The 12,225-nt window shown below is 41.7% G+C and overlaps 1 protein-coding gene across 3 annotated transcripts in view; it reads left to right on the forward strand.

The window, feature by feature from the left end:
- Window positions 1-10,870: 10,870 nt before the first annotated feature.
- The window catches only part of LOC112261962 (connector enhancer of kinase suppressor of ras 3), a 76,877-nt gene continuing 75,522 nt past the window's right edge, over window positions 10,871-12,225 (forward strand). For all 3 annotated transcript variants that reach the window (XM_042330079.1, XM_042330078.1, XM_024437618.2), the window contains exon 1: window positions 10,871-11,190. Coding sequence is in view for 1 of the 3 variants with exons in the window: in XM_042330078.1 (XP_042186012.1) it covers window positions 11,130-11,190 (61 nt within the window). In the remaining 2 variants the exon portion in view is untranslated. The remainder of the gene's footprint in view (window positions 11,191-12,225) is intronic.

The raw sequence follows: 12,225 nt of genomic DNA on the forward strand, positions 1-12,225 counted from the left end.
CGGACCATCTGCATTCACCCTTTTTACACTAACTATTTTGACTCATCACACACACTGCTGCAACTGTTTCTTATCTATACTGTAGCCTTGTTACTTTACCGCTATCTATATGTACATATCTTCTTCAATTACTTCATACGCCTACACATCAACTCAGTACTAGTACCCCATGTATCCATGTACGTAGCCATGTTATCGTTACTCATTGTGTATTTATTCCTCGTGTGATTTCTCTATTATTTTACTATTTTTCTCTCTGCATTGTTGGGAAGGGCCGGTAAGAAAGCATTTCACTGTTAGTCTACACCTGTTGTTTACAAAGCATGTGACAAATATAATTTGCTTTGACTTGACTCGTGCAGATCACCAGATGCCTCTTATGAAGAGTTCTCTTCTTCAGCATCTCTTGATCTTCATCATATTTCTGTGATATTACAGAACTCTCTCTCCTTGGCCTCCCTGGGTGATTCGTGCCTGTGTTTTCTCACACACTAATTGTTCCCATCATGTCTCAGCAAGTTATACGCCACAATGCCTTTGTTTAACCTGTGTGTGTGATGTGCACAAATTGAACTGGCATACGGGGATGTGAGTGATGATGACTTCCTTGATCCGCATACTCATCACAGCCCAATTTAGCCTTGTTATTTTGAACAATACCTACTGAATTATTCCTACAGTTGTTGAAGAGTTGAAGCTGTGTTTGTGGTGGGGTTAGGCACCGGGAACTATACGCACTTCAGGATAATTTTTCTGGTCGCCATTTTGTCATATTTTCTTTGTATTTGCCCCTCCCAAATCCTTGTTAGCACACTGATCAAACAGGAAACTCCCTGACAGGTAAGTCTACAAGTCTTCTGTAACCGTAAAAGCCTTGGTTTCATGCATGTTAACATCAGAAGCCTCCTCCCTAAGTTTGTTTTACTCACTGCTTTAGTACACTCCGCCAACCCTGAAGTCCTTGCAGTGTCTGAATCCTGGCTTAGGTATCCCACTAAAAATTCTTAGTTTTCCATCCCCCATTACAACATTTTCCGTCAAGATAGAACTGCCAAAGGGGGAGGAGTTAGTCTGCAAAGTTCTGTCATACTTTCCAGGTCTATGCCCAAACAGTTCAAGCTTCTAATTTTAAAAATGAATCTCTCCAGAAATAAGTCTCTCACTGTCGCCGCCTGTTATAGACCCCCTCAGCTCCCAGCTGTGCACTGGACACTATATGTGAATTGATTGCCCCCAATCTATCTTCAGAGCTTGTTCTGTTAGGTGACCTAAACTGGGATATGCTTAACACCCCGGCAGTCCTACAATCTAAACTAGATGCCCCCAATCTCACACAAATGATCAATGAACCCACCAGGTACAACCCTAAATCTGTAAACATGGGCACCCTCATAGATATTATCCTGACCAACTTGCCCTCCAAATACACCTCTGCTGTTTTCAATAAGGATTTCAGCGATCACTGCCTCATTGCCTGCATCCGCTATGGGTCCACGGTCAAACGACCACCCCTCATCACTGTCAAACGCTCCCTAAAATACTTCTGCGAGCAGGCCTTTCTAATCGACCTGGCCCGGGTATCCTGGAAGGATATTGACCTCATCCCGTCAGTAGAGGATGCCTGGTTGTTTTTAAAAGTATTTTCCTCACCATCTTAAATAAGCATGCCCTTTTCAAAAAATGTAGAACTAAGAACAGATATAGCCCTTGGTTCACTCCAGACCTAATTGCCCTCGACCAGCACAAAAACATCCTGTGGCGGACTGCACTAGCATCGAATAGTCCCCACGATACGCAACTTTTCAAGGAAGTCAGGAACCAATACACGCAGTCAATTAGGAAAACAAAGGCTAGCTTTTTCAAACAGAAATTTGCATCCTGTAGCTCTAACTCCAAAACGTTTTGGGACACTGTAAAGTCCATGGAGAATAAGAGCACCACCTCCCAGCTGCCCACCGCAATGAGGCTAGGAAACACTGTCACCACCAATAAATCCACGATAATCAAGAATTTCAAAAAGCATTTCTCTATGGCTGATTATGCTTTCCTCCTGGCAACCCAACCCCGGCCAACTGCTCCGCATCCCCTGCAGCTTCTTTCCCTGCAGCTACTTGCCCAAGCCTCCACAGCTTCTCCTTCACCCAAATCCAGATAGCAGATGTTCTGACAGAGCTGCAAAACCTGGACCCGTACAAATCAGCTGGGCGAGACAATCTGGACCCTCTCTTTCTAAAATTATCCACCACCATTGTTGCAACCCCTATTACCAGTCTGTTCAACCTCTCTTCGTATCATCCAATATTCCTAAAGATTGGAAAGCTGCCGCAGTCATCCCGCTCTTCAAAGGGGGTGACACTCTAGACCCAAACTGTTACAGACCTATATCCATCCTGCCCTGCCTTTCTAAAGTCTTCAAAAGCCAAGTCAACAAACAGATCACTGACCATTACGAATCCCACCGTACCTTCTCCGCTGTGCAATCCGGTTTCCGAGCCAGTCACGGGTGAACCACGGCCATGCTCTAGGTCCTAAACAATATCATAACCGCCAACGATAAAAGACAGCACTGTGGAGCCGTCTTCATTGACCTGGCCAAGGCTTTCAACTCTGTCAATCACCACATTCTTATCGGCAGACTCAACAGCCTTGGTTTCTCAAATGATTGCCTCGCCTGGTTCACCAACTACTTCTCTGATAGAGTTCAGTGTGTCAAATCGGAGGGCCTATTGTCCGGACCTCTGTCAGTCTCTATGGGGGTACCACAGGGTTCAATTCTCAGGCCGATTCTTTTCTCTGTATATATCAACGATGTCGCTCTTGCTGCGGGTGATTCCTTGATCCACCTCTATGCAGACGACACCATTATGTATACATTATGTATACATGTAGTCCATCTGTAAATAGCCCACCCAATCTACCTAACTCATCCCCATATTGTTTTTATTTACTTTTCTGCTCTTTTGCACACCAGTATCTCTACTTGCACGTCATCATCTACTCATTTATCACTCCAGTGTTAATCTGCTAAATTGTAATTATTCGCTCCTATGGCCTATTTATTGCCTACCTCCTCGTGCCTTTTGCACACACTGTATATGGACTTTATTTTTTTTCTACTGTGTCATTGACTTGTTTATTCCATGTGTAACTCTGTGTTGTTGTCTGTGTCACACTGCTTTGCTTTATCTTGGCCAGGTTGCAGTTGTAAATGAGAACTTGGTCTCAACTGGCCTACCTGGTTAAATAAAAATAAAAACATTTAAAAATGTAGTCACAGTCAAACCGGTCAAAACACCGGACTAGATCTGCCTAACCGCTCAAATTCCTCCAAAATCCTGGCATTCTGTATCTCCTAGTGATAGACTGGAAGCATTTCATGGTACGTTGTGCAGGTGATTGATCAGAATAGTGTGTCTAAATCTATTTGATCCAGCCTTTTGTTCTTTCCCTCTAACTGGAGGGAAGAGCATTGACACGCACCATGCCACTCTAGGCCCTGTCATTATAGCCTAGCCTTCTTAATTTACATGAATTATTCCTGTCGTTGAAGAGTTGAAGCTCTATTTGTGGTGGGTGGTGGGGTTACCCACATTAAAAAATACTACAGTTTACTCTAGAACACTATAGTACTTACTATATAATTCTGTAGTAAACTATAGTATACTGTAGAATACTATACTCCACATTGTAGTATCCCTGATCACGTGTAGTACTTACTATATCATTTTGTAGTATACTGTAGAATATTATACTACACACTGTAGTATCCCTCAATTGTGTAGTACTTACTACAGAATTCTGAGGTACACTGTAGAATACTTTAGTAAATACAACAGTATTATCTGAAAAAAAAACATGAGTAACTGCTACAGTAATGTCCAAAATAGTACAGTCCACAAAAACACTACAGTGTTTTTACTATTGTAATGCTACAGTATTTAATTTGCATATATTCCACCCATTCCCATCCCCCATATCCCAATTTACGCCACCCATGAATGAAAAACCTACATGCCAAGTGTACAGCATGTACTGTATTATGCTCAATACAAGTTATGTAAAAGAGCAGAAGCACTGAACTATCTGTACAGAATCCAGCCTTACCTAAACGCCACAGTAAATACTACAATCTGCAAAAACAAACCATTAACTACATCATTTAGTTTATCCTTTTATCCAGAGCAGTGTCTTGCTCAGGGCACATCTCCAGATGTTTCACCTATTCAGCTTGGCGATTTGGTTACTGGCCCAACACTTAACCACTAGGCTACCTGCCGCCCTATACTGCGGTTTTCTTTCACTACAGTATTTAACTATAGTTAACTTAAGTCTGCAAAAACAGTACAGTGAATACTACAGCAAAGTCTGCAAAAACATATAATACTATAGTATTTATATCATAGTACACTATAGTATTTTTTCATGTGGGTAACCTGAGGGAAGTGGATTGGCCCTGTCGTTCAGTTTAAGGGGCATAAAGAGCAGCATGTTCAAACAGGGAGGAGGAGAGAAAGCAGAAGTAATAGCAGAGTAGTACTGATTGTGGTTTCCAGTATTTTATTCCCTGGCAGCAGAGTTATATGTGCTCAGGTGTAATTGAAGCTGAACTGTAATTGTCTGATGATTAAAGTGTAGCTTCTACCTTCCAGCTGTGCTGAGAAGAAGGTTAGTAGGGGACTCTCCCTAGCAAGGTGTGTTTTGGAGAGAGGGAGGTGGTTGAGGCAAATATATTGGGTTTGTTTAGGAAACCATCTGTTGCTTAGGCCCTATTGCCTCTCTGCCATTGGCTACTGTACTATTGCTAACTGTGGGAACAAAGACAGATACAACAGACACTCCCCTCATCCTGCTGTTGACTGGAAACACTGTAATACCACCCCAGAATGTATTAATCACTGTATGGTACAACATTTTCACAATATGGCAAAAAGAGTGAAATAAAGTTTGGGCTATTCCATTCACAAAGACATCAAATACAGTCAATAAATACACTATATCATACAGTCTTTGTAAACAGTCACACAAAGCATAGTTTAACCTTATGTTGTCACCTCTAGGTCTTTTCCCTGAACCCAAACTACAATTATGCTACCTTCTAGCGTTGGACTTATTTCCTAATTAAATTAATGTCATTGTATATAATGGGATAATCAATTGTCTCCTTTCTGGTGGGATCAATGTTCATCCTTTGAGCGTGTGTCAGTGAGGGTTGTGGGACAGGCATGGTAGCCCACTCATTGTGTGGTCGCCTGGTCGCTTGTACTGTCCTTCATCAGTCTCTGGGAAACTTTGGAAACATATAAAAGTCAGCCAACACCCAAAACATGAATAGAAAGGGTTCAACAAATCATAACAGGCAGGATCTAATTACGGAAAGACGCTGGAATATGCCTTATGGCAGTGGTAGGTAACTAGATTTAACCGCAGGCCGATGTTTGTTGGAGTGAATGGTCGGGGGAGGAAAATATTTATAATAATTTGTACACTGCAAATTGATTACAACTTAGGCCAAAAAGAGACTGTTTTTGAAAATAACAATTTAATTCCCTGATTAGGTTGAGACACGATCACTTCTGTTTTTGTATAACTTTGGAACAGATATCCAACTTTTTTTTTTCTGAATTCCTGGTGATTATTTAAAAAAATCAAATGTTTTACTCGCGGACCGATTTGGCCCACGGACCACTTGTTGCTGACCCCTGCCTCATGGGTTTTTAAGTGTTTCATTATTAGACAGTTATGGGGATAGATAGGAAGTGAGTAAAATCGAGTAAAAGTTGGGATAAATATAGACTCAAACAAGTGAATAGTTATTGTATCAACTGCGTTGTTTACTTTAACAGCATATACAGTGCATTCGGAAAGTATTCAGACCCCTTGACTTTCCACATTTTGTTACACTACAGCCTTATTCTAAAAGGAACAACATTGTTATTTTACCTCATCAATCTACACACAATAGCCAATAATGACAAAGCAAAAACAGATTTATAGAAATGTTTGCTAATTTATAAAACAAAAATCTGAAATATCACATTTACATAAGTATTCAGACCCTTTACTCAGTACTTTGTTGAAGCACCTTTGGGAAAGATTACAGACTCAAATCTTCTTGGGTATGACCCCACAAGCTTGGCACACCTGTATTTGGGGAGTTTCTCCTATTCTTCTCTGCAGATCCTCTCAAGCTCTGTCAGGTTGGATGGGGAGCGTCGCTGCACAGCTGTTTTCAGGTCTCTCGATAGGGTTCAAGTCCGGGCTCTGGCTGGGCCACTCAAGGACATTCAGAGACTTGTCCCGAAGCCACTCCTGCATTGTCTTGGCTGTGTGCTTAGGGTTGTTGTTCTGTTAAAAGGTGAACCTTCACCCCAGTCTGAGGTCCTGAGCGCTCTGGAGCAGGTTTTCATCAAGAATATCTCTGTATTTTGCTCCGTTCAAAACTTACTAGTCTCCCAGTCACTGACGCTGAAAAACATCCCGACAGCATGATGCTGCCACCACCATGCTTCACCATAGGGATGGTGCCAGGTTTTGGTTGGTTTTGCTTCAATCTTGGTTTCATAAGACCAGAGAATCTTGTTTCACATGGTCTGAGAGTCTTTAGGAGCCTTTTGGCAAACTACAAGCAGGCTGTCATGTGCCTTTTACTGAGGAGTACTCTACCATAAAGGTCTGATTGGAGGAGTGCATCTCTGCAGAGATGATTCTCCCATCTCCACAGTGGAACTCAGGAGCTCCTTCAGAGTGACCATCGGTTTCTTGGTCACCTGCCTGACCAAGACCCTTCTCCCCCAATTTCTCAGTTTGGCCAGGTGGCCAGCCCTAGGAAGTGTCTTGGGGGTTCCAAACATATTCCATTTAAAAATGATGGAGACTACTGTGTTCTTGGGAACCTTCAATGCTGCAGAAATGTGTTAGTACCCTTCCCCAGATTTGTGCCTCGACACCATCCTGTCTCGGAGGTCTATGGACAATTCCTTCGACCTGGTGAACGGAAAGGCTCTGGAGCAACGAACCGCCCTTGCTGTCTCTGCCTGGCCGGTTCTCCTCTTTCCACTGGGATTCTCTGCCTCTAACCCTATTACAGGGGCTGAGTCACTGACTTACTGGTGCTCTTTCATGCCGTCCCTAGGAGGGGTGCGTCACTTGAGTGGGTTGAGTCACTGATGTGATCTTCCTGTCTGGGTTGGCGCCCCCCTTGGGTTGTGCCGTGGCGGAGATCTTTCTGGGCTATACTCTGGGCTATACTGGTTGAAGATATCCCTCTAGTGGTGTGGGGGCTGTGCTTTGGCAAAGTGGGTGGGGTTATATCCTTCCTGTTAGCCCTGTCCGGGGGTATCATCGGATGGGGCCACAGTGTCTCCTGACCCCTCCTGTCTCAGCCTCCAGTATATCTGCTGCAGTAGTTTATGTGTCGGGGGGCTAGGGTCAGTTGGTTATATCTGGAGTACTTCTCCTGTCTTATCTGGTGTCCTCTGTGAATTTAAGTATGCTCTCTCTAATTCTCTCTTTCTCTCTTTCTTTCTCTCTCTTGGAGGACCTGAGCCCCTAGGACCATGCCTCAGGACTACCTGGCATGATGACTCCTTGCTGTCCCCAGTCCACCTGGCCGTGCTGCTGCTCCAGTTTCAACTGTTCTGCTTGCGGCTATGGAATCCTGACCTGTTCACCGGACGTGCTACCTGTCCCAGACCTGCTGTTTTCAACTCTCTAGAGACAGCAGGAGTGGTAGAGATACTCTTAATGATCGGCTATGAAAAGCCAACTGACAGTTACTTCTGAGGTGCTGACTTGCTGCACCCTCGACAACTACTGTGATTATTATTATTTGACCATGCTGGTCATTTATGAACATTTGAACATCTTGGCCATGTTCTGTTGTAATCTCCACCCGGCACAGCCAGAAGAGGACTGGCCACCTCTCATAGCCTGGTTCCTCTCTAGGTTTCTTCTTAGGTTTTGGCCTTTCTAGGGAGTTTTTCCTAGCCACCGTGCTTCTACACCTGCATTGCTTGCTGTTTTGGGTTTTAGGCTGGGTTTCTGTACAGCACTTTGAGATATCAGCTGATGTACGAAGGGCTATATAAATACATTTGATTTGATTTGACCTCATGGCTTGGTTTTTACTCTGACATGCACTGTCAACTGTGGGACCTATGGACAGGTGTGTGCCTTTCCAAATCATGTCCAATCAATTGAATTTACCACAGGTGGACTCCAATCAAGTTGTTGAAACATCTCAAGGATGATCAATAGAAACAGGATGTACCTGAGCTCCCGAGTGGCGCAGCGGTCTAAGGCACTGCAGTCCCTGGTTCGAATCCAGGCTGTATCACATCCGGCTGTGATTGGGAGTCCCATAGGGCGGCTCACAATTGGCCCAGCGTCGTCCGGGTTTGGCCAGGGTAGGCCGTCATTGTAAATAAGAATTTGTTCTTAACTGACTTGCCTAGTTACATGTAAAAACAAATTGGGTCTGAATACTTATGTAAAAAAGGTATTTTTTGTTTTTTTATATACATTTTCAAACATTTCTAAAAATGTGTTTTTTCGCTTTGTCAATAATGGGCTATTGTGTGTAGATTGATGAGGAACAACATTGAGGAACAACAAAAATATCTATTTTAGAATAAGACTGTGGTCTTATTGTGGTAAAAGTCAAAGGGTCTGAATACTTTCCGAATGCACTGTATATGTGCCTTTATTCTTTCACACATCATCTGTTGCTTCCCATATGAGCCTTTGTATGCATGTTGCCTTTAACATTTTTGTATTACCTCCAGAACCAATCACATCTTTTGTATTATGAAGGAACTGTAGCTTTCCTATGTGGCAAAAAGTCCCCATTGTTATAATATGGAAAGCATATTATGCCATCAGAAGGTATTCGTACCCCTTGACTTATTCCACATTTTGTTGTTTTACAGCTTTTCTCACCCGTCTACACACAACACCCCATAATGACAAAGTAAAAATGGCTTTTGAGAAATGTTAACACATTTATTGAAAATGAAATATAGAAATATCTCATTTATATAAGTATTCAGACCCCTGAGTCAATACAAGGTAGAATCGCCTTTGGCATACATTACAGCTGTAAGTCTTTCTTGGTAAGTATCAAAGAGCTTTGCACACCTGGATTGTTCAATATTTGCACATTATTCTTTAAAAAAATATTCAAGCTCTGTCAAGTTGCTTGTTGATCACTGCTAAACAGGCATTTTCAAGTCTTCCCATAGATTTTCAAGCTTATTTAAGACAAAACTGTAACTAGGCCACTGAGGAACATTTAATGTCATCTTGGTAAGCAACTCCAGTGTATATTTGGCCCTGTATTTAAGGTTTTTGTCCTGCTGAAAGGTGCATTTGTCTTCCAGTGTTTGTTGGAATACAGACTGAACAAAGTTTTCCTCTATGATTTTGCCTGTGCTTAGCGCTATTCAATTTATTTTTTATCACAAAAAACTCCCTAGTCCTTGTCGAGGATTTGATTTGATGACAAGCATACTCATAACATGATGCAGCCACCACTACGCTTGAAAATATGAAGACTCGTACAAAGTGACGTGTTGTTTTGAATTTGCCCCAAACATGACACTTTGTATTCAGGACATGGCGTTTATTTCTTGAGCAGTTTTACTTTAGTGCCTTATTGCAAGCAGGATGCATGTTTTGGAATATTTTTATTCTGTACAGGTTTCCTTCTTTTCACTCTGTCAATAGGGTTTGCATTGTGGAGTAACTACAATGTTGTTGATCCATCCTCAGTTTTCTCCTATCACAGCCAATAGGTGCCCTTCTTGCGAGGCATTGGAAAACCAATGTGGTTGGTTTTTTCACATTTTTAAATGTGGTCTTTGTGGTTGAATCTGTGTTTGAAATTCACTGCTCGACTGATGGACCTTACAGATAATTGTATGTGTGAGGTACAGAGATGAGGTAGTCATTAAAAAATCATGTTAAACACTATTATTGCAGACAGAGTGAGTCCATGCAACGTATCATGTGACTTGTTAAGCACGTTTTAAGGTTTGGCATAACAAAGGGGTTGATTACTTATTGACTCAAGACATTTCAGCTTTTCATTAAAAAAAAAAAAATATATATACAAACATAATTCCACTATGACATGATGGGGTATTGTGTGTAGGCCAGTGACACAACATTTTAAATTCAGGATTTAACACAACAAAATGTGGAAAAAGTAAAGGGGTGTGAATACTTTCTGAAGGCACTGTAGTAGTACAATGCAGAAGTGGTTTATAGTTTCCTGCTGAGCAATAGCTAACGTTAGCTCACCAACAGAGCGCAGCCGTAACCAATGGTAGTGTGGAAGAGGGAAATGTCATTTGTTATTTTATATGGCCTGAAGAAGGGACAGTTTATGCGGTTCCTCTTTCTGTAAAATTGCTCCGTTCGCTGATATGCTCTCAATCGCACTGTTTCAAGTCACCCTTTTCTTTGTCACCAGTCTGTTAAATAACTGCTTCTAAACTGCGCTGTTCTAACGTTCTGTGAAACAATGCCTGATAAGAATGACTCTGATCGAAGTGTAGGCAACGAAAAGTTAGGTGATATGATGAAACATGGTCTATAATATTTATGATATATTTTAAAAAGGCTAAATTACCCATAACAAATGCTATATGAAGCTGCATAGACAGAAACACACAGTAAAGGAAAAAAACGAACTATGCACTTCAAGAATGTACTTTTTTCCCTCAACTTTTGAATGCAATAATGTATTATTATAGTATAGTCGTTATCGGCCAAAGGGCTACATTCATTATCGGTGGTCAATGTAGTAAGATATAGCCTACATATTTGTGGTGCAATGTTGTTGATTGCTCCGCCCTGTTCAGTAGTTTCAGCTGAGCGAAACTATGCAACTTGATCCCAAGCCCAGTGACGAGCTATGGGGGTTTTCGCTCCTGCCTCCAACCATGTGTGATGTGATTGAGTTCCCAATCGCTGAGTGCACTGAGAATACGAGCTAGAGTGAAGAGAATCACATAGAGAAAGACAGCTGCTCTACAGAGAAGCAATGCTAGTTTTATAATACATTGACAATCGTAAGCAGTGTTTTATAGTATCAATTTCTAATTGTTGTTTTAGATAGCTTCCTGGGAATGCAAGCAATGGATCCAATAACGAAGTGGACACCAACGCAAGTTGTCGACTGGATGAAAGGTAAATTTGGATCACTTTCACACACCGCCCAATTCACAATAATTGTCCATGTTAACCGCTATCTGAAACTTGAAACAACTCAATCCGCCTCATTCGCGGACCCCTGCAATGCATGCGCTTTTTGTTAAAGCTCATGTTTCGTAGAAACTGCCTCTATGTGCTGCCGCCAACTATCGTCGTTGTCAACTTGTTGCACAGAGAACAAAGGGAAATAATATATTGCTAATGTTTGTGAGTTTAATTTAAAAGTGTTAACACGTAACAGCTGTGTGATCTTTGACAAACACTCAGAATTATCATGACACAGGTGGACCAACGTTTCCAGACAAATTGCCTCTGGCTGTGCCTCTTGCACTGTTCTTTGAGGAGACAACTTTTGCAATAACAGTATTAACCAAAAACAGTGCAGTTATTTTTATATATCTCTATTTGGCAAGCACAATGTGTTACAACAGTTGGTTTTACTGGAGGCACAATAGAGCTGAAGAATATAAACGGAATTAATTGAATCATAATTGTCTTAATCTCTATTAGCCATCAGACAAAATTATTGTAACACTGGAAACCACAAACTATTTTCCTGTAATATTTGGTTAAACACACAGCACAACTCCACAATGCTGTATTGGTACACCCAGCATATTCTTAATGTGAGAATCAAACCTGGAATGCCGGTTATGGAAATGTATGACATCACCTAAGGACTATTTTCTTTGAACTACCTGAACCCTGTCACAGCATTGGCATGCAAAGTGACTCTGCTACTACTGACATGAGAAGTATCGTCAGTCACAGATATGCAGCAACACTCCCCTATATGAAACATCATAGGAGGATAGAAGTGTCTCTTGTGAATAATCTTTATGTCAAAAGAAACAGCATCTGAAATGTTGTTTGATATATCCTAGGGCCTTCATTTTCCAGAGTAAAGTTATTTGATAGTTCCTACATATTTCATTGCCCTAGACTGAACACCCACATCTGTCTACTCTTCAGTAGTTGCTGAATGCCGCAAACCTGGTGTGTAGGCCTTCT

Source organism: Oncorhynchus tshawytscha, linkage group LG11 (assembly GCF_018296145.1).
Source record: "Oncorhynchus tshawytscha isolate Ot180627B linkage group LG11, Otsh_v2.0, whole genome shotgun sequence".
Classification (NCBI taxonomy): domain Eukaryota; kingdom Metazoa; phylum Chordata; class Actinopteri; order Salmoniformes; family Salmonidae; genus Oncorhynchus; species Oncorhynchus tshawytscha.